Source organism: Tamandua tetradactyla, chromosome 4, assembly GCF_023851605.1.
Source record: "Tamandua tetradactyla isolate mTamTet1 chromosome 4, mTamTet1.pri, whole genome shotgun sequence".
In the NCBI taxonomy this organism is placed as follows: Eukaryota; Metazoa; Chordata; class Mammalia; order Pilosa; family Myrmecophagidae; genus Tamandua; species Tamandua tetradactyla.
The window spans coordinates 12,859,099-12,881,510 of NC_135330.1; the positions used below are offsets into that span (position 1 = coordinate 12,859,099).

Genomic DNA, 22,412 nt, shown 5'->3' on the forward strand with positions numbered 1-22,412 from the left:
TCACACCAGGAGGCCGTCCTTGAGCGGCTGCAGCCCCTGTGCGCAGTCGGCCGGCTCGGCGCTCTTGACCTTGACGTAGACCGGGGAGGGGCCCGCTTCGCAGGCGGCGGCGGCGGCGGCGGCGGTGCAGGGCGCCAGGGCCACGTCCTCGGGGCCGCCGCGGGGCGGAGGCGCGTACTGGCGGCGCGCGGAGCGGCTGACGTTCTGCGTCGGGTACCCCAGCAGGTGGGTGACGCGGCTGCCGCGCCCGCTGGCCTTGCACCCGGGCGCCACGGCGTCCTCTCTGTGGAAAACAACAGGCGGGCGGGTGAGCGGGCTCCTCCGCGGCGCGGCGTGGGCACGGCCTGGGCAGAGCCGGCGGCTCTGGACACCCTGTCGTCCCCCGCGCCCCCCTTCCGCCTGCCTCGCGCTCCTCTCCCTCGGCATCGACTCCTCGCCCTTCTGCCCCTGCCTGGGTCGGCGGGCCCCGGAGGCCGCATCCCCAAGCCTGCGGACGCGGCTCGGCCACGTGGCCGCAAAGCCCACGGCAGGCAGCCCCCTCCGGGCGCCCCCCAGTCTCCCCACCTGTAACCGGGAGGGAGCCTCAGCGATCCAGAAGGAGCTGCTTTCCCTTTCCTTCTCTGCTTACCTAACCCTGACTTTGCCCACTTTCTTTTCACTTCCATCTTCTCCATCTTTTCCAACATCACTAAGGCAATGCAGTAATTAGCACTGCTAGTCTTGTTCTATTTTTATTTCTAGTTTGTTTCTAATATGTTATTAGCACTACTTAACTCTCTTAAATAAGCATGTCCAGAGTTCTCACCGGCGCAGTACAGGGGATACAAGAAAAAAACAAAAACAACCAAAACAAAAACAAAAACACAGGCCCTGCCCTCCAGGAGCTTACAGTCTAGACAAGACAGATTGACAGGCAGAGAAGTGGCTAGACCTGGAGGAGCAGAGGTGAAGACGGGGGGGGGGGGGGGGGGGGGGAGGGGAGAGACAGAAGCCATGCGGCGAGAGGCAGGTCGACATGCTGCGGTCCCAGCACTCCGTGGCGTTGGCGGGCAGGGTTGGGGTGAGGGGGTCCCAGCCGGCCGACGGCAGGCAGGGGTGGGCAGGGGCAGGGCGCCGGCCCCCTGCCGCACAGCAGCGTGCAGCATGCATCAGGTTTTACCTGATCTCATTAGCCAAGTCGCAGACCCCGCCGCCGGCCCCTCCGCCGACCCCGCCGCCAGTGCGGAAGCCGAAGGCATCGCGGGCGCCGCCAGCCCCGGCGCCCCCGCAGCAGCAGCAGACGAGCCCCCAGATGCCTATAATCAGGCAGGCCACCAGGAGCAAGGAGCCCAGCACGGCGCCGATGATCATGCCCACGCGCCTGTAGCCTGTGGAGAGAAGTGGAGGCCGGTCAGGCTTCTTCGCAGCCCGGCAAGGTTCCCGAGTAGCAGGGGAGGGGATCTGAGGGGAAGAGGGCCGGGCTCCAGGGGGTCGGGGACCCCACGGCACCCAAGGAGGAGGCTTTGGGGAGAGGTGCGCGTGTTTCCCCCGGGCCTGGTGGCTGCGGGATGGAGACTCCAAGGCCCCCAACTCAAACCTCCCCGCCCCTGGGGCCCCGTGGGCCCCCCCCCCCCCCGCACCTACCTGAGACCTTCACCTCCACCATGCACACGCTGTAGCCCACGTTGTTGGCCACCGTGCACTGATAGAGCCCATCGTCCGCGCGGGTGATGTCCTTCAGCACCAGATCCCCATTGGTCAGATGGCCTGCAACTGCATTAGAGGGCTGAGATGAGACTGGGGGCTGGTCTCAGAGCCCCCTCCCTGGCCTAGGCCCCCGTGAGTTGGGGCTGGGACACCCAGTCTGGAGGGAGGGCAGGTGGTGTGACTGCCCCCCCCCCCCCCCACACACACACACAGACACCCGCATGTAGGTCCATTCCGATCTCCAGGTGAGCCACCTCCCTGCAGAGGCAGAGATAAAGGAAAGGCTCCTCAGGAAGTAGCAAGACAGAGACATTAATTCATCATGTGGCCTTAAAGAAACTGGGTCTCTCTGAGCCTTGGTCTCATTTGGAAAATGAGGACATGGTTAGACCAGAGGAACTCAAAGTTCCCTTCTAGCCCTTTGAGGGTGTGTAATATGCAGTTTCTCTGGGTGACAGTTTTATGCACCTCTACCCATTGAATCCCCACATGTCCATGGATGTTACATGTCATTCCCTTTTCATGTCTGAAGAAACCAAGCCACAGAGATGTTAAGCAACTTGCCTGAGTCTTGGAGCCACTCAGTGGCTCAACCAGCATTCAAGCCCAGTCCTGTCTCTCTCAGGTTGTGCTCTTTCCAAATTAACCAGACTGCTTTTAACTGACTCCCCACTTTTGTTTGCCACCTCTTCTTCCCTCAATAGCAACTGCTGGGCAAAGGCCCAGATGAAGGATCTCCCACGGGGATTCCAGACTTGACTTGGTGATGCCAATGACCCAAGGAAGCCCCAGCAGATCCCAGAGTCCCTCATATTTCTTCCACTCATATTCACTCTCCCCAACCCAGCGTCCACCTCACCTTGATTAATGGAGCTGTGAAAAGACTCCTGGTAGGAGAGCTCAGAGTGGAAGCTGTGCTGGGAGTGGTAGGACCCAGCTCGGTAGGGGTGGTTGTACCCGCTGATCTTGGCCCACTTGTAGGAGAGGGGTGGGGAGCCCCCATTGGCAAAACACTTCAGCACCAGGTCGTTGCCGCGTGTCATTTGGCCCTCGGCCCAGCACACGGGCACCGCAGGCCGTGCTACAAGAAAGCAGGCAGATGTGAACCAGGGCTCAGCCAAGAGGCAGAGGCACATCCTTTGGTGGCCCAGCTGCCCGTGGCTCGGAAGTCTGGGGAAGGTTTGCCCAGAGTCTGGCCATACCTTGGACAGTGACAATGACCTTCCGGCTGGCCATGGTAGTCTTCTTGACCCGGCACTCATAGGTGGCAGTGTCAGATACCTGGAGGTCCATGAGGTTAATGGAGGCATCATACTGGCTGGGATCCGGGGCTACAAAGCGGACCCTCCGCTGCAGTTGGGGGAGGTTGCCATGGTTGATCCTCTTATCTTGGTAGCTAAGGAACTGGGAAAAGGGAAGGAGAATAGAAGTGGTGAGGCAGGCAGTGCCAAGGAGGGTCAGGTGGATTGGCTGCCCTGGGCAATTCGCTGAACTGCTGAGACCATTTTCTCAGCTGGAAAATAGGAGTGATGATGCCTGATCTGTTGACCTCTTACAGAATATGTGAAGGTCAGATGAGATCAGGGTCAGGCTGGGAACTTGTTGAGGGCAGGGACCTTTGGGTTTCTCTCCATTGGTCTGGAGTGGGAAGAGGTGGACTGACTGGCTGGCTTGACCCACTACTGCAGAGTCCACATTCCTGTTACCCCACTCCCTGTGAGGCCCTGGGGGAAGGTCGAAGTCCTGATTCCCTTGTCTGTCCCTTTCTCCCCACAGGGTGTTGGCTGCCCAACAGGAAAACACCATGAAGTGTAGGGAAAAAGGAACCCTGGGCCCAGCACTCACCACATTCTCATGATGGCCAGGGTCTGCGTTGACCTGCATCCACTCGATGTCCAGCCCATTGGGACCGTAGTCCTCTGGGTCCAGGATGTAGGGGCAGCCCAGCCTCACGTTGTCACCTTCCGCCAGGTACAGAACCTCCTGGCCATCCCCCTGGATCCGCACAGCAGACAGTAATGCTGGGGGAAGGGCAGGGTCGGTGGGGTGAGGGGAGTAGGGCAGGGGCTTGGCTGGGCAGCTCCAGCCTCTTCCTCCCGCCATTCTTTATCAGCTGCAACCCAGGACTCAGTGGGGGTTCCATAGGGAGGAGGGGTTGCTCTGAGTGTATGTGTGTGTGTGAGCTGTATGTGTGTGTGTCTGAATTAGTATGTGCATATTTGTGCAATTTGTATACATTTGTGTATGCATGTATCTGGGTATGCAGGCATATTCATGTGCTGGTGTCTCTGCATGCTTGTGTATGCATCTATACTATAATTGTGTAAGAGTACACCTAGATACTTTGTGTGTGTGTGTGGCTGTTGTGCATGTGTATGTGTATATGATTTTATTTATGCATGCACAAATTTGTACACACATGTGCATCATGTGCTTTTGAATATTGTAACTGCTATGTGTACCTTAAGATTTGCATGCACTTGACTGTATGGTAGTGTGGGTGTGCTATTGTGTGTCTGTGTCTGTGTCTGAAAGCATATGGAGCACCAGTTGTTAAACGTCCTAATGGAAGAGGCTAGCTGGTTAAAAGCGGCTTCTGACTGGGATGAATGAGGTGTACCTGCTTGGAGGCAGGAGGATGGACACAGTGTCCTCTGGGTCCCTTTCCAGCCTGCAGAGCAGAAGACCGTGTGTCTGTGTGTACCCGTGCATGTGACTGTGAGTGTGTATCTGTGTAGGGCAGTGCATGTCTGTGCTGTATGCTTGAGTGTGGTAGTGTGAGACCGTGAGTGTCAATGTATGTGCAAGTGGTCTGAGTGATAGTGCATGCTTGGGTGTGGCAGCAAACAGCTGTAACCTGGGTCACGGTCTGGGTGTGTTTGTGTGTGATAGTGAGCAATGCTGCAGACCTGGGACTGGGGCCACACGTATGTGTGGGACATACGAGCCTGTGTGACTGTGTATGGTGATGTGGACTGTGTGTCCTTCCTTTTGTGTGACTGCGTGGTTCATGTATAGCTGAGGAGCTCCCTAGCCGCCCCTGCATTGCCCCACACCCTCTGGGTGGCAAAAGCAACCTCTGTGGGCTTCCGTGGTGGACCAGCGGGCAGCCCCTGGGTGAGGAGGCAGGCTCCAGAAGCTCAGGACTGAGCTCTTCTCTCCCGACCCTGAAGCCCCAGACAAGCCCTAGTCCCAACCGGTTGGACCTAAAAAGGGAGTCCAAGGTGCGGTGCACCTGTGGCCCCACCCTTGCACGCAGGACTCCACCTTCCTGTCTCCTGAAACCCTCCCTCCACAGACCCCCAGCCCTGCACCCTGCTTGGCTCACTCTCCTGCACTTTTGGTTAACAGTCAACACATTCTTTGCAGTCTCAGCCTCAAGTATGGCACTTGCTGGTTTCCCTTCTCTGGCTCTCTCCTGAGAGCACATCCACACTTAGCAGCTCACATGCTTAGTTGCATGATGTAACTGACTGACACACTCTTACACGTCTGTACACTAAAAATGTCTGTGCAGATCCCCCTTCCTACACACACACAGACACTGTCAGATCCAGAAAGACATCTGCACGCAAACACAGATCCATATTAATCCAAAAGTCACGCCCACTGCACCCTCACAATGTTCCTCTGTGTATGTTTATTCAAAACCAGACATACCTGCAGAAGTCCTGCCTGGCAGGCTTTGCCTGGCCTGGCTCTAGAGAAGCCAGCAGGAACCCCTTCCACACCCCAACATTTGCCCCTCAGAACCCCAGCTGAGCCGGCAGCCGGGCCCTAACTCCACTAGGCTCCAGGTTGAGCAGGCTGGCTGGTGCACTAACGGGACCTGGCGATGCCTTCTCCAGCCCCAGGCCAAGAGAACACCCTCTCGTTCCTGAGATAAGGATCCTGATGCTTTCTGCCAGGTCCTGGGGCGGCACCGGGCATGCCAGGGATGAGCCAGAACCAGTGGAGAGCAGAGCCTCCACCCTGGGGAGCAGCTGCTGGGAGCAACTCAGAACAGGAGGGCTCTCTCTCCCCCATGGCACGGGGGCCTGCCAGCCAGGAGGGTGAGTGTTCAAGGAGAGGGGCTTGGGGAGGCGGACTGGAGCTGGAAGAAGGTGCCTCCACCCTGCACTGGGCTGAGTGTCTCCGATTATCCCAGGCCAGGGAGCGTCACCCTAGCTTTTCAGTTCTTAGAAGCTTTCGCAGTCCCCTCCCAAAGGTTTCAGTCTGTTTTCCACCCCCTCACTCTCCTTAGGAAGTTGTTCCTGGTGTCTCACCTTGATTCCTATTGCTGTGGCACTGAAGAAGTACTTCCAGGGAATGTAAGAGAAGAAAGAAGCTGGAGAGAGAGGAGAAGGTCATGGGGGAAAGAGAGAGCTGAATGGAGAGAGGGACTGGGGAATCACAACAAGCTCTCTGAGGAAGAGGACAGGGGGCTAATTGTCTCAGGAGGGGCTGTCACCTCAATAGAACTGTCTACTCTCAGCTAGTACATCCTTTCTGGATTGTTAAGATGCTTCCAGAGCTCCTAGCTCCTGGGAGTGACAGGGGTGGGAAGGGAAAAGAGGGGGGAAAGGGTATTGGTGCATAAATACACGCAGCACTGAGTCTGTCCTCACCCGCCCTCAGGTGCACCCCACACCCGTGGAGATGGCCAGGCCCCCACAGCACTGCCAGAACTTCCTAAGTGGGCTCTACCAGCAGGAATCCCAACCAGAGAGAATGTCATGGGCATCCTTCCTGAGAGCCATGCTCCTGGGCACACATGCAAACACACACACAGAGGCGGCTGAAAATGCTCCCTCCCTCCGGTAGTCTTTCCCCACTCCCCTCCTGAACGTCGCACACCCCAGGAGGGACTCGGCAAGCCTCACACAAAATGGCCCTTACTGGGGCGCGCACGGCAGAGCAGGCAGCCCCAATATCCAAACCCGAGCCCTCCCCTCAAGGAGTGTGCAGTGGGCTGAGGGGGCTCTGGGAGCTGCCATCCCTGCGGTCCTCGGACCTCTCCTGAAGGCGGGGGTGGGGGGACAGGTGTGCGCCACCTGCGGGTCCCTGGCCTGGGACCGTGACAGAGCCAAGCCGCTCACACTTACCCCATCCCTGATCTCTCGCCCTTCCAAGGCCAGCCACTCCCTCCCCTTGGCTCTGGTCTGGGCGGAGGAGGGCCCTTGCACTGGGAACAGCAACACAGTCTAGTGAAACTGATCCTTCCTGGGCTCCTCCCCAGCCCCCACCCAACCTCACTGCTCACCAGGCTCTCTCCTCACCCCGTCCAGTTCCCACAGGTGCCTCCCGTTCGCAGGCATGTGCACACAGGGCACCTGCACACAGGTACGAGTCCCCGCGGGGCTCACGGACACAGGGCAGCCCACCCACGGGCCTCCACACCCACCGACACCTTCAGGCCCAGGGCTGACCTGGGGAGAGGGCCACTCGGCGGTGCCCCAAACCAGGGTAGCAGGGGGTGCGAGGGGGAGGCACCCTGCCAGGGCAGCTCAGACCACCTTTGAGGTGCCTCTGGGAGGACCTCGCCGCCCCCTTCCCCTCCCACCTGGCCTTATGCTGGGCATCCCTGCCCGCTGCCCAGCACCATACCTGGGCTCAGGCACACGAGCAGAAGGTGGAACGCTCCTCGGACTCCCATGTCTCTAGGCTTGGTGTTTCCTCCACCTGGGCTGGGTATCCCTGGGGCCGGTGGCCGTGGGGCCAGAGGTGGTGGGTGTAGGGGGCAGGTGGAGGGAGGGGGAGCTGAGGGCCCAAACACTGCCCAGGGTGGCAGGAAGGTGCAGTGAGTGTCCAGCTGAGGAGCAGCCGGAGTTATTTCTATGGGAGGGAGGGGGCCTGGTCCCCGCCTTGGGGAGGAGTCCCAGGAACCCTAATTAGCAGGGTGACAGGGTGGCCTACCCAGGCATTACGCAGCCCTCACCCAAGCTCTTCCCTATCCCCAGAGTGGCACATGGCGACCAGCGGGACTTGTAATTAGGTACCTGTCAAACCAATACTTCCTCCTGGCCCCATCCTTGGGGTGACAACAGTCACCCCATTTTACAGCGTCCACAGAGCTCCCCCTCACCACTCATTTGTTCCCTTGGGGAAGAGGAAGGAGAAGCCAGGCTTGGGGAGGAGGGGAGGCCGGGGCTTGAAGGGTTAACGCTGACCCCAGGACGCAGCCTCTGACACACCGTCCCCAAGCAGGCTCCAGCATTCCAGATCCCCATCCCCTCCAAGTATTCCTGAAACTTTAGGGGGGCCCAAAAACAAAACAAGGGCACACAGAGGTTGGGGTCTATGGGAAAAGTCACCAGGGAAGGGGTCACTTCCCCCGTTGCTGGGACCATGGGGCTGGAGGCAAGGCCCAGGCAGATGAAAGGGGCCAGGGATGCCCAGCTCACCGTCCTCTGAGGCCTCTGCTCACTCAAAGGGAGTCAGTCCTCTTGAGCTGAAAGAGGCGGAGTTGGGATGTAGGTGGGAATAGGGTCTTCCCCTGACTTGCCCCCTGCTCCCTGATACACACAAAGGGTGGGGGATGCCTGGGGACCAGGAGGTGTGACAGGGGATCTAGGCCCCTCTTCCCACACAGTTTGGAAACCAGTTCAGTCAGGGCTGAGAGGAGTGGGACCAAGGTGTGTGAAGGGTGAGGTCGGTGGATGGGGCACGTGAGGGAACTGTCATGTGTCAGGCAGCATTTGAGAAAATGGTGCCAGGAGGGCCGGGGAAACAGTGTGCCTGTGGGAGCATGTGTCCACCCTGCCTGGGCTGCGTGTGGGACACAGAGGGAGGCAGGGTGTTGGTGCAGCACTATTTGTGAGAGCTAAGCCCCTCTTGGTGTGTTTCTTTTAAGGATAGCTGGGTATCCTTGTTTCTGTGCACAGGAAGGGAAGCCAAGGACCCTCATAACCTGTAGAGAGTCCCAGAGAGCAGAGGGAAGTGGTGGAGGGTCTCAGCCCTTGCTGGTTGGTCCGGGGGTATCAGAAGAGACCTCGTGCTTCCCCTGGGCTCCCAGACTCACCACACGTGGTGGTAGAAAGCAGGCCATGAGTGGTCCCTTCAACAACTTGACTTCCTCAGAGGAGTCCAAGGTCCTCCTCCATGCCCCTCTCCTGGCCTGACATGAGGCACATGAAGGGAAAGGAGGAAAGAGTCTTAGGGAGAGTTATGAGGCTGAGGGATGCTCCCAGGGCTCAGCCCTCCAGGAAAAATAAGACAAAACCATAGGGAAGCTCAAGGAGTCTACACATCTCCGCATGCCAAACCCCTCCACCTGCATTCCCAACAATAAGAGAGTGCTCTGGGGCCTACCAGATGTACACAGTGAATATCCTTGTTTCCTTATTTATTGTGATGTTTCTGGAGTTGTCCTGCAATCTGGAGAACAGGGATCATTATCCCCATTTTACAGATGAGGAAACAGAGTCCTGGAGAAACATGGGGATTGAACTCCAGTGATGCTACTGGACCTGCACTGAGTTGGGTGGAACCCAGACATCTTGCTTTCAGTCCAGACTCCTCCCAGAACAGGGCCCACCCATGATGAAAGGTCAGTGGTGGATGGAGGAGAGGACAGGTGGGGCTAGAAAGAGTGAGACTGAAAAGAAAGGCACTAGAGCTATAGTTCCATTGAGCCAAAATGTAGTGTTGGGGGTTAATTGGGTCCCAGATTTGAGCCAGTATTAGAGCTGGAGTGAAGGCTGGAGCTGGGCCTAAGGTTGAGATTTGTTGCAATTATGAATGAGACTGAGGTTACAGTCGGAGTTGGAATTGGAATTAAGGTTAGGATTAAAATTAGAGCTGGCTAGACTGAGGTTAGAGTTTATGGCTGGGATTTGTGTTATGGCTATGCTTGGGAATACAGTTAGGGCTAAATTGAAAGATGGATTGAAATTGATTTAAGATTGGGATTGCAATTGGATTAGAATTAAGATTGGGGATTTGAGTTAGACTGTGGTTAAGATTCGAACATGGGCTAAAGATATAAGGGCAGGGGGGTTAATGGGATCAAAGATGGGGTCTTAGTTATGATCTGGAAAGACCTCAGGCTCTGTTAGCTAAATCTACATTTGGCTAGGTTTTTCATCCCTTATAACTCTGGAAGAATACCAACAACAGCTGTTGATTGGGGTCCCAAAATTTGGGACAGGGGTCCAAATGGACCTGAACCCATCTGGGGGTATAAGGCAACTTAATCCCATAACATGAAACTTCTGAAATCCCTCCTAACAATCTAAGCTCATCCCCTCATCTAACTCTGTGAAAAGCATTTGGAGAAGTGAGTGGGTCTTTGAGTCTAAACTGAACTAGAAAATGAGGTCCACCTGAAGGATAGACCTACTGGGGTGGGAGGTCTTGGAGATGGGCATTGGGGAGACTGAACACCTAGATGCTCGGAGAAGAACAGCAGCCACTTCCAAGGCTTCCACACTGGGTCCCTCAAAGTATGAAGATGCAGGACACCTTGTTGCTCCTCCTTGGCCCACTGAGGAGTAATTGCCACCTCCTTGCAATTTGGAGCCTATAAAAGAAGACTTCCTGTCCTGAGCCCTGCAGGGATTTCTGGAGTGCTGTGATGGGTGAGAGCGCTGGGGTATCAGCATAGTTTTCATAGCATACGTCCAGCACATGGTTCCTCCCTCTGAGACTGGCCCACAGACCATGTTTCTCAAGATTCCATCCTCCACAGAGGAAGAGGGCCTCACTCCTGGGAGGTCCCCTACTGTAACTCCTCCCTCTACTTTTCCCCTCCCAGTTACTACCCCATTTCCCCACCCACTTCCTTTTCAGGCCCCATAAAGGTCTGGACAGATCTAGGACACTAGTAGGGTACCCTCTGTTCCCCCAGGGAGAGAAAGAAAGAGACTGGGAGAGAGAATGACTAGGAAAGGAGCTGAGATAGAGACTAAGGCAGAATTAGAAACACACAACATCCAAATGGCCCATTCGGAGGTTGAGAGACAGAGGAAGCAGAGGGACTAGTCTACGGTTAAGGACCCAACACAGATTTCCAGATTAGCCCCCTTGCTGTCCTCTGCACAGTCTGCACAGGAGAGAGCGGCCCCTCTTATATGCACACCTCCAGTTTGGTTGGTATTTGCCACTATTCTAAGACAGAAAATCAGAGACAGACACCTAGAAATAAATGAACAGACATAGAGCAGTAGAGAGAGCCATAGAGAAGAGGTAGGACAAGGATCCAGAGAAGCCCAAGAATTGCTTCTGACATGAGATACAGCCCAATCCTAGAACATTTTGGAGTAGTACAGGTAGAGGCCTCAGCCTTCCCTACCCTTCCTCCAAACTACCCTTTATGGCGACTCCACACAGGTCCCTTGGCCCTGCTGTAATCGGCCCAGGGTCCCTCACCCTCCTCTGTGGACTCAAGCCCAATTTCCCCATGTCTCCTTCCAGGGCTCCAGGACTGCCAGTATGGCCCTTTCCAAATACCCTCCCCACACAGTCAGCAGGTCCTCAGCCCCCCTCTCCCAAGTCTTCTTGTGGACTTGGCCCTCTGAGATGGTTTAGATTGGCTTATGAGGTAGTGGGTTCCCTGTCATTCAGGGTGTGTAAACTCAGGCTATCCAATGATTTGATTAGAGCCTCCAACACCCAGGAATGTGGGTAGCAGGTCCAGGGAGTTGCCTTACAGAGAAATCTCTAAGGAAAGCATCTGGGAGCAGGAGTCATGGACAAGGAGGAGGTGGCCAACTACTTAAGTCTGAAAGAGAACAGACAGAGGCACCGTGGAGGCCAACAAACCAAGGAGCCGCTGCAGCTGCTGTCTCTCCACCCTGATTTCAGTGAAAGTTTGGGGTTGGAGGACTGCCAGGTGAGGCCATGGTTAGTTGGGAAGGGCTTGGGGGCCTAAAGGTGGTATGATAAGAGGGCTTCTCCCTATCAGGAGAACATTGAGGTCTGTTAAGGAAGGATTAGACTTTGGTATAGAGAGAGGGATGAGTTCAACGTGGGGCTGAGTTTGAGGATGTGAGTTGGGGTTAGGGACTGAGGCCTGTCTCAGGGCTGGCAGGCAAGAGCTTCAGATACTTGAAGCTAAGGGACTGCCTGAGCCCCTTCTCAGGCTTCCCAAGCATCAGGGTTCCTACTGGCCCACCTCAGAAGAAGGGGATCCTAAGAGGGTACCTGCTTATGCCCAAATCTCTCCCATCCAGTATGGTCTGTCGCTGACCCAGATTCTTAAGAGCAAGAAACACTAAATTAGTCCCGGTAACTGAACTGGCTTAACTCACCACTGCATCGGCAAAGCACATTGCAAAGGGTAGTCCAAGAAAGGGAGTCTGGAGGATGTGTGGGAGAAGGGAGCAGGAAAATCTGCCCAGGGCTAGCAGGCTTTTCTGCATGGCCCCTGGGGAAAGACTGTCTGTCTCTGGGCTATTGGGACGAGCACCAAATCCTTGAATCTCAAGTCCAGGAGGGACCTCAGAGACCCTCTGGTGTTTGGATCTCAAATGGCCATCAGTTGGACTGCTATCAGAGGAACAGGTGGAAGAAGGAAGAGTTGGCTTATTAGAGTGTGTGAATTCCTGATGACAAACCAGAGGAAGAATTAAGAGACCCTGAAAACAGAAGGTATCTTCACCTCGCCAAGACCAAGCACTTCCTGCAGAACAGCCTTCATCCGTTCCACAGACCCCACGAACCGAACTGTGCCTGCTTCGGGCTGGGCTTTGTGTTGGGAAACTGCGATTAATCGGACTCACTCTCTGTCCTTATAGAGCACAGCCTGGGAGACAGACAGGGAAAGGGGTGGTCCCCCACAGCTTGGTCAGCTGTGGCAGTACTGGGCAAGGCCCCCTTGCCTGGTGGAAGTGAAGTTTAAACAGAACTGAGGGCTAACTAAAGTTGTGCCAGGAGAGGCTTGGGGGCGGAAAGGGGTGGCTGGGAGAATATTTTAGGTTTAGGGAAATAAGTGAGGATCCTGCCAGAGGCAGATGGAGAAAAGTGAAGTCAGGAGAGACAGCTGATGATTATTGGCAGATTGAAGAGGGTGGATAACTTGACAATTGAATCACTTGCTTCTCCCCAAACCACCAGAGCACCTCACTGGGACCCAAGCTGAACTCTCAGGATGGATTAGGCAATTAGGATTGATCGCCCTGGATGGTTTGTATACTCCTGTGCATAGAGAGATGGATTAATCTTTGTGATGAATTAATCCACGTAGGACTTTTTGACTTTTGAGTCTGCAGAAATAAAATCTTCCTTTGATTCTGTTATCTGGATTCTCCTGAAACAGTTCCGCAGTGGAGAACTGAGGTACCTTCAGCCCCTAGAGGCTCCAGGCCTTCCTTTCCCTCCTGGCAGTTACCAAAGGAAGATGTGTGGGTGCTGGCAGGTGTCAGAGCTAAGCTGGGTTTGTGTCATGGTTCAGAGTCTTCCCCACTAAGCCCGTCTTGACCAGCCCTCTGCTCTCCATGTTTGTTTCCCGTTGCCTGGACGCTGGGATAGGGGAAGGTGGCGCCAGAGTGGGTGGGGCTCAGAGGCACAGCAGCTCTGCCAGGGCTGGCCAGGCCAGTGGAAGTGTTAACTGCCAGGAGAGCAAAAGGCCCAGCCCAAGGGATAAAGTGGAAGTTTCCCCACTTCCCCCAGCTTTCTCCCTCCAGCAGCCTCTTTCTGCAATACTCAGATCACTGTCTTTGACAATGTGAAAGAGATGTTGTCCATGTCTGCAGAGCTACAGGCACATCCCAACACCAAGTCAGGCTGCACAGCAGCTAGGGTAGGAGATATCTGAATGGCTGTGGTATGAAAACAGCCTGTACTTGTTTTGTGTAGTCCCAAAGGGAAGAATCAGGGCGTTATGGTAGGTGCACAAAAGATACATGTTGACTCAGTATTAGGAATTTTCTGAGCATCAGAGCTGTCCTGAGATGGTTTGGACTGCCAGTGAGGGAATGAGCTCCCTGTCTCTCAAAGTATGCAAATTAAGGCTATTCAAACATTTGGCTAGAGTTTGCAAAGGAGATTCAAGCACCAGAGGGTCTCTGAGGTCCCATCTGGCCTTGTGATACTAGGATTTGATGCTTCCCTCAATAGCACCAAACAGCTTCCCACATACCCTCCTGACTCCCCTTTCCTGGTGACTCCAGAGAAGCTACCCAAAATCTCATCCCTATTCCTGTCCCAACCTCAGAGTCATCAAAGGGCATTATTGTGATGGCTATTCCCTCTCCCAAGGGGACAGGAAGAAAAGCTGAGCTTGCACGTCAGGGAGAAGATCCCAGCTGGGAAAGCTATGAGTTATGGGAGCTGAGGACAGAGGGAAGGAGGTCTGAGCTACTTAAACCCAAACAAGTCAGAAACAATCTGGCCTTTTCTGAGGCCCAAGATATCTATGTTGTTTGAAATGCGGTCTTCCAGGTAACCCTGGCATGATTTCCCAGCATATCTCTCAGAGGGAAGAGGAGGAAGAGGAGGGAAGAAGAGGCAGGTCACTTTGGACAGCACCTTAGAATTGGGAGGAGACCTCTGGTCTGGGATGAGCCACCCTCCACCCCTCACCCCATGCCAGGGCTCCCACTTTTTGCAGAAGGAATTGTTGGGAGGGGTGAGAATGGGAAAACTTGCCTCTCCATTCCTGACCCTTTACGCCCTCCTCACCCAGCCTTTCTGTCTGAGACACCAGCGTCTCCCCATCACAGTCACCTAAACAGCTGCCACCTTTCCTCACCCCAAAAGCCCTGTCTGACTTTGAACTCTCTAAGCCCTTTTCATCCAAGCTTAATCAAAGTGCTTTTACTGAAACCAATTAATGCCCGCTGTGGCCCGAGTCACAGATGGGGTACTGAGGCTTTCAAGAGCGGTAGAGGATATCCCAGCACCCTGCTGAATCAGGGTCAGCCAGGCTTAGCCACCAGGACAGGCTGCTGAGTCACGCCCAACTGGGGCTGTTTCTGCAGCAGTCTCAGAGGTTCTGAGGCCACCTGTCAGCCACAGCAGAGCGTGGCGTGGGCAACAGGGCAGCAGGCACGTGTGGGCAGGTAGGATATGGAGGCCAGCCAGGAGCCTGGGGGTCACATGCCCCGGAGGCAGCTGCCTGCAGATCTGACTCGGTGCTCCAAGGTGGAGCCCAACAACTTGCTTTTCCAGGCAGGACTAGCTGAGTCTGACATTGCACGGACTGAAAAACTCAAGACAGAGGAAAGAAACCTAGAAGTCCTTGGGGGGCTAATATATATCTTTATACATAAAAATTATGTTAAAATAAGATATAAAGGAACAGGTTACCATACAACAAAGTCAATAGCTTAGGGCACATCCCCCCACCCCCCCACCAGGCTTCTAGCATCTTTATGTTGACAAAGACAATGCATCAAGCAGTACTTCCTACACATACCTAGATTTCCCCGGTACAACTCTTCCGCTTTGTAGCCTTCCAGTCAGCCCTGAATTTATTCAGTAACTTGGAAGGGGAACACAAAGCGCATTTCCACCTCTGAGTATGAGCCATCCTTGCAGAAAGCACTGCCCATGCAAAGGTCCAACGTCTAGCAGCAGAACTGAGGCTGATTATTTCCATCAGAGTCCCCAGAGAATATAGATTTTCTCTTTACTCCAAGCCCTGTGCCCACTCTGCAAGCTGGGCTCACACCATCCCCTCCTGGCCCTGGCTCTAGCACAATTTATTCTGATTCCACGAGTCCCATGTAAAGCGAGGGACTTTCCCCTATAATTATCCCCATTTCCATTCCTGAATAAGAGGAATGGAGGGATAAAAGATGCCCAGATCTGCCTAGATACCTTCAGACCCCAGCTGTCTGTCCAGCTCTCAGGAGCTTCCCACTTCTAGAAACGAGATTCCCACTGATGAGTCAGGCCAGTCTTGGAGTCCACTGAAGTCTGTACAGGGCTTCTCAGCAATCCTAAGAGAAGAAAGCAACCCCCTCCTCCACATTTCTCCTGTGATGAGTGGGATGGAGGTGAGCTCCAGGGGCCAATTCCAAGATGCAGAATCCATTAAGAGTGGGGTAGAACGGGATAGGCATGACAGCACTCGGGACAGAACTCTGGAATTCACTCCCACTCCATTTTCACCTACTCAGACATGGCGATGTACTCCCTTCGCTAAAGCCAGTCCTCTATTCATGTAACCCATAACTGCCTTATGCCCAAGCCTATCAGATGGTCTTACTTTTAGGCCTTGGGAACAGCCAGGCTCCCCATTTCGCCAGCAGAGGTTCTGACCAAATATTAGCTTTAGATTTCAACCTGTGAATTTAGCCCATTTTTCTCTCCCGGGGCTTGGAGGTTAGGGATGGTCATAGGACCCTCTTTCTCCTTGACCTGTACTCCATGGAGGACCCATTCTTCCCAGCCCTGGGATGAATGACCTTGCTACAGAGCTGGGTAAACTCCAGGTGCCCAAGGCTCTTTCTGGCTTTCCTGGAAAAGAGGGTCCCCTGAAATAAGGGCTCACTTCTTGGTCCCTGCAGGTTTAACTGAGCAACGGGTGATGCACAGAGAGAATCTGAGCCAGTGTGCCAGCTACAGAAGGGGGCCAGGCTCCTCAGTGCCATTGCTGGGTCTTCTCTCTCCTCCTAGGCAGGGTACCAGGTCTTCTAGGGAGGCAAGTACCAGGACCTTTAGGGAGGGGGGTTGCTGTTAGGGGTGCTAACAGCTTCCTCCCTATGCAGCTGCCAGGACCACCTACCGGGTTGAGCAAGGCAGCAGTCTTCCCTGGCGGGGAAGGTGGAGAAGGTGCCTGAGGAAGAGGAGGCAAGGAAGCAGCTTGCTGACTCTCCTGGGCCCTATGAAAAGTGGACTCTTGCCCGAGGCTCTTGTAACTTGGCGTTGTAAACACGCAGGACGCACCCAGCAGCTGTCCTCTGCCTCTGTAGGACCCATCAAGGGAGATGAGCCCGGGCTCTGGATTTGAGAATGGAACACCACGTTGGTGAGAGTGAGCGGTTACGGGTGGGGGACGGGATAATGATGATGACTGGGTGGAAGCCCTTTTCCCCCAAGACATACAAAAGCAAGGATTTGGCGCCATCCCTGATAACTGGGTAATCAGGATTCTCCGGAAAGGGCTGAGTCTATTCCAAAGGTACAAGAAGTTTGGAGGGGAGTAGCTGGGAGTAGAAAGCAGGAGCATGTTGACATGAGTGAGAAGCTTCCATGAGGGCAGATCAGGTCTGCTGTATTCACTAAGTGCCTAGAAAGTACCTGGCATGTGGAAGGCACTCAGTAAATATTTAAAAGAGTGAATAAATGAACAAAGAACAGTTTGGGGCAAAGTGAATAAAGCTAAAACAAATAAGAACAGCTTTGGAGAGCCACAGTATTGAAATGAGGTAGACTGAGGAGAACCCGTCTATATGAATGGTGTGTGTTTGGAGGGGGGTAGCTGGGTTTGGGTGAGGGGACTGGGAGGGCAGCATGAGCAGTGCTGGGCCCCGGGCGTGCCCTGATCAGGGGATGAGACAGACTCTATGTTGCAGCACAGCCCGGAGCTGAAAGAGCCCTGGCAGAAGAGAGCTGGGACAGGAGGTGCAAGCGCTAGGTTCAAACCCCACCCCCTCCAGACATGTGGTCTGAGTCAAGGCGTTGGCCCCGGGACAGGCCCTGGTACCTCCTTCCCCAGCTCCACCCAGCCCAGCCCTTGCCCCAGCCTTTCCCTGAGAGCATCTCCAGCTTCTTGCCTCAGTGTTCTGAAATGGTCTCTAAACGGGGCAGGGCAGGGACTGAGCTGGCAGTGGACTTGATGACAGCATTCCAAGGGGTCACAGAAAGGCCAGCAGCCTCCCGGACAAAGGGGCACCTGGCTTACGAGGGGCAATCGTGGGAGTGACTCCCCCCAGAAGCATGCCCCAGCACCACTCCCTGCCTTGAGCATCCGCCACTGCCCAGGGCCCTCGTTCCCAGTTTTGCTCTCCACGCCAGTACCCGGTGACAGCCTCATGCCCTCAAGAAAACCGGGCTGTTCCTTAGAGAAGAAGACTAGATTTAATATGTAGCTATGAAATGTCTAGGTTAGCAGCAAATACAAACACCCAGAGACTGGGCAGTCTCTGTTCCCCAAAGGCATCGCCAGGGGCTCAGGGGCTCATTTCACAGAGGTGGCTGGCAGGATGTTAGCTTTGCGCTCAGCTTCAATGCAGTACTTCTCAGGAAGGCCAGTGGCCCTGCAGGGAAAACACAGGGCAAGTAGAAGAGGAGGTATCAGATCAGGAGGGAGGCAGCAGGTCATCAGCACTGCACCCACAGCCACCCCCCACGCACAGTCACGTGAAAGCCCCAGCATCCCACCAGGGAGCTCCCAGGAAGACCAGGCCGTCCAGCCGCAAGGCTTTCTGCTGCAACTTCTCAGCAGGCCACAGCCCGTGCGCGCCTTCACCCAAGGGCAGGTGTCCTCCCTGAGCGCGGGTCGCTGTCCCTTCCAGCCCCAGAAGCCCACACTCTGCAGCCCTGGGGGAAGGAGGAGGAGCAAGAGGAGGACGTGGTTCCAGAGCACCTCAGCTCTTCAATCTTTTTCTTCTTGATGTCATCGATGCGCTCGCGTCGCTTCTGGGCCTCCTCTTTGAGGCGCCGGCCCTCCTCGAAGACGGCGATGCGGTTCTGCACCTCCCTCTGCTGGTTCTCGCGCACCTGGCGCCGCAGCTCGTTGGCGTGCTGGAGGCGCCCGGTGGCCTTTTTCTCCTCCTCCTGCCGCTCCTTTTCAATCTGCTCTCTCTGGGCCCTGCAGGAGGGACACAGGGGACTGGAGCCGGCTGGGGAGAGGCGCTGGGGGAGCCTCCTTGATGGGCTCCTCCACTGGACGTGCTTCGGAAAGCAAGGCCCACCGGGCTCCAGCGCTCGGCTTCCATGGCTCAGAGATGGGCCTCAAAGGGGCCACCACGCATGCTCCCCCGCCCACGCAGCCAGGCCGGCCCCGTGGGTGGGCGCGCAGCCTGTGCAGTTACACGGGCCCCTGTACTTTGGAGGGTCCTGGGTTTGCTTTCATGTTCAGCTGTCACCAGTCTGAAACTCTGAATACTTTTTAAACAAGAGACCCCACATTTCCATTTTGCACTGGGCCCTGTAAATCATGTCGCTGGTCCTGTACCCAGGGTTTCACCCACTGGGAGTCACTGTTTCTACTGTCTTCCGTTGTAACAAAACATTACTTCTCTCCACCTGTTCTGAGATTTATTGTGTGCTTGCTTGCTTTCCCCACTAACAAAAACAAAAACGTTAACTAAACCAACAAAGATATAGATTTGAAAAGTGGTGAAGTCTCCAATAACTAGGTCTCATCAGTTACTGGAAGAAGGAAGGAGCTAAACCTGCCATTTCCTAGTTCTCTTATTGAACTGTCTCTCCTAATTCCCCTCAGTAGCCAAGGATATTTCACGGATCCTAAGATCAGGGAGAAAATTGCTAATGGTGACCAAATAAGCTCATAAAAACACAAATGAGATGTACTCACATCCCAGAGGAAATAGGCCATCTTGAGCTAATATCTAATCCTCCTCTCAAAGAATAAAGAACAGAAATAAATGTAAAATCATCTTAGGCAAGGATCTGTCCCTTGCCCTTTTCCCCTGGGGTCACCCAAACCCCAGCGAAGTTACTAAAAGCACTACTTCACACACTCATTTCCCTCTGGCCATCTTTCAAGATCCACCATACATGGCTATTCTCTGAACTCCCACAACTCTTTTCCATCATTCGCCCATGTCCTAAAATTGTACATCTTCTACAGAGCCTTCCCAGTTTATCAGAAGAGAACTGCTGGCTTCCTTGTCCCTCCAAAATTAGACTCCAAATCCCCACAGCTCAGACACATCAGCGATCACGTGAAGACTCTCCTCTTTGCCTTGTCATTGTTTGCCTATGGATAGACCAGTTTTCTGTTATTTCCCATTCTTCTGGGTAGAGAGATAAGGATGGAAATGGGGGCCTGTATGTGCCACTGGAGAGCCACTGGGGCAGCAGGCGGTTGAAATTATGAGTGAGGGAGAAGCCAGGTCTTCCCTCAGGATTAGGACAGTGAACAGGGCCTGGATGCTTATTAGAATCATATTAGAATACTGATGCCTGGGCATCACCCCAGACCAATTAAATCAGAATCTTTGGAGATGGTGTCTGGTCATCAACATTTTTTAAATTCCCAGGCATTTCTAAGAACCACTGGGTAGGGTCAGTTGGCTATCTCTACTTAGTCAATGGGCCAAGATTGAAAAGTCACCCCTTGTCCCAAAAGCAGGAAGCCCATATACAGGTGACACAGGAGGACATGCTTTTGAAGTACAAAATGTTGAATTGATAGCTGTGATAGAGACACTCCTAGAGGGAAGACACCCACCATGGTGGTCACATGGCTTTGAAGACACTAGATCTAGATGCTACCCTAGAACAACAGGTGAAGCTGAACTTCTCCAAAGGGCTGGCCTACTTTTAATATCTGGCTAGTGTGAATGCTTCAGGCAAACAAGGCAAAGGAGAGACAAATGGGTCAGCAGCAAAAGTAGGACTTTAATTCCATTCCATCAACATTTATTAGTGCCTTCTAAAGGCAACACAGATGTCCAAGGACATAGAGGCCTCTAGAAAAGGAGGGGAGACATCTGAAGGATAGTCTAGAGCCCAGGGACAGAGTCTTCAGGATCTTTAGGAAGCTACCTTCTTCACAGGTGTTCAGAGACTATAGCCTAACATTTGAGTGCAGGAAAAGCTACAGAGCAAAAGGGCTCTGTGGAAATAAGCCAAGGGCCCACAGTCCAATAAAAGATCAGGAATCTGATTCTGGAAAGGACTGGCATTTCTCCAGCTCAGCTCTGCCTCTGGCTAGGGGTCTGGGCGGGCTGGTCTGCCATGTGACTAACTGAGACTAACTGCCATGAGACTAACTGTCCCCCAAGAAAGGCGACCTAGAGTGTGCAGACCAAGAGAGCTCGGCCACACTATCCAGTCTTCACTTGTTTGAAGCGTAATTTTGTATCCACCCAATTTAAATTTTGTTTGGTTTGTTTCCTTTTGAAAAATTCTTATCTTATAGAGTCTGAGCCAAAGCAAGAAGAGAGTCATTCTCAGTAAGTCCAGGACAGTTAAAGCCAGCAGAGCACCCCCAGAAGCCAGCTCTGGAAGTGGCAGATCTGGCTCATAAAAAAAATAGAGTAGAGAGGAAACCCAACGGCAGTTACCACTGCTGACTAGTTACCTAGCTCCATGATGGGGCCAGGGGGAGTAGGGACCAGCAAGGAAAGCTTCTACTTGTGTGCTGGAAATGCCATTGAGCCAAGAGAAAGAACAAAAATGACAGGCTAGAGCAGGCAAGAAAGGAGATATGGATAAATATAGGTGAAGCCCATCCGGATATGTATGAGTCTTTAACAACTGTACTACAAGAACCGGCAAGGACAGAGCTCTATTTATCTCTTAATACTTCCTGTAGCATCCAGCACGCACCCTTGAACCTATGGGTTTAATATATATTTGTTGAATGAATAGCAAAGACCTCCTTTGAAGACTTGCTCACAACTCTTATTGCTGAATTCTCTCTCTCCTAAACCCCCTACTGCAGTTTCATCCCTAACCTGTGTGTGTTGTGGGGCAGGAAGGATGGAGGCTACACCTACACCATCACATATCTTGGCTGATCCAGGATAAATAATTCCAGTAATCCCCAATTCCTTTATCATTTCCAGCTGCTATTTTCCAACTCTCTAATCTTAAAATCCTTGGTGTGGGTGGCTTTGAAGTATTTTAGCCATCCATCTAGGTAGAAGGGTGCCGGTCAAGATGGGTGGGCACCTGTCTGTACCCTGTGAGACGGTCCAATAGGGACCATCCCTGCTGCAGTACAACGGAAAGGAAGCCAAGGCCTCCAGGCCCTCCTACCGAAGAATCCTCTCGAACTCGTCCCGGTCCCGTTGCACCTGGACCGCCAGAGTGTGCTCCTTGAAAGCCACCTGCTCCAGCCGACTTTTCCGCAGCTTGGCCTCGGTTTCCATCTTCTTCTGCGCATTTTCCTTTTCCTTTCTGCGCCACTCTCTGTCTGCAGCCTCCTGGTTGCGCTTGGCCCGCAAGGCATCCTGGGAAAGGAGAGGCCGGGAGGACCAAGGAGGCTGCAGGACAACCTCAGGTACCAACCAGGTGCCTCTGAGAAGACACCTGCTTACAGACTGGCACATTCTGCCTTGAGAAGCACCGTGAGTTTCTCTGGCAGTAAGTTGTTCAGGAAAGAATACATGGAATCCTGTCATAGTCCTTTCAGGCCAGAAGGTACCCTGGGGGGGTGGTCTTCTCCCTCCACCTCACTCATCCAGTTCTTTCCCTGTAGCTCAGACACCTCCCGGCAGCCCTGCAATGTCTTCCCATATTAAAAACTGCTAATGAGGCAGAGGCTGCAGTTTCCTCTGGTGACAGATTTTAACGGTTAAGGTCTAAAGTTCTTCAAGTACTATCCAGACTTTCTCCTGAACCTTATGTGCATCATGCACTGCCCAGACCTTGCCACCACAGGCATGGAGAGCAGACCTACCCCACAGCTCTCAGACTACTGAAGTCTAGATAACTCACATCTTCTCTTCTACACCTGCTCTATGGAAGCCATCTGACAAACTGTCACATAGTTATGGGGTTGGGAGAGGCAGAGGGAAGCTGAGATTGCACAGGTACCTGCTCAGCCCGGTAATCTTGGGCCTTCTCCTGCATGGCCCTCAGGCGGGTGATTTCCTTCTCTTTCTCCCTCCTGATTCTCTCCTGCTCAGCCTCAAACTCTGCTTCTCGAGCCTGCCAGGAAG

At 53.9% G+C, this 22,412-nt stretch overlaps 2 protein-coding genes and 1 long non-coding RNA gene across 6 annotated transcripts in view; 1 reads left to right on the top strand and 2 right to left on the bottom strand.

Annotated features, from left to right (window-relative positions):
• VSIG8 (V-set and immunoglobulin domain containing 8) lies at positions 1-7,687 on the bottom strand. The gene is made up of 7 exons (XM_077156601.1): positions 7,273-7,687; positions 3,532-3,707; positions 2,889-3,090; positions 2,546-2,767; positions 1,624-1,752; positions 1,160-1,367; positions 1-283 (listed from the first exon to the last, which is right to left on the bottom strand). The coding sequence occupies exons 1-7, from the start codon at positions 7,319-7,321 to the stop codon at positions 1-3; spliced, it is 1,269 nt and encodes a 422-aa protein (XP_077012716.1). The 5' UTR covers positions 7,322-7,687.
• LOC143680029 (uncharacterized) lies at positions 96-6,455 on the top strand. Its single transcript, XR_013174020.1, has 4 exons — positions 96-225; positions 3,463-3,657; positions 5,595-5,738; positions 5,930-6,455. It is a non-coding gene; the product is annotated as an uncharacterized LOC143680029 (long non-coding RNA).
• Positions 7,688-17,596: 9,909 nt separating the features above from the next.
• The window catches only part of CFAP45 (cilia and flagella associated protein 45), a 35,087-nt gene continuing 30,271 nt past the window's right edge, over positions 17,597-22,412 (bottom strand). For 3 of the 4 annotated variants that reach the window (XM_077156597.1, XM_077156596.1, XM_077156598.1), the window contains 4 exons: positions 22,288-22,401; positions 21,508-21,701; positions 18,140-18,364; positions 17,598-17,810 (listed from right to left, as the gene is read on the bottom strand). In XM_077156597.1, the coding sequence (XP_077012712.1) occupies positions 17,732-17,810; positions 18,140-18,364; positions 21,508-21,701; positions 22,288-22,401 (612 nt within the window). In that variant the 3' untranslated portion in view covers positions 17,598-17,731. Of the gene's footprint in view, positions 17,811-18,139; positions 18,365-21,507; positions 21,702-22,287; positions 22,402-22,412 lie in introns of all 4 variants that reach the window. The other variant, XM_077156599.1, reaches the window with a different exon arrangement.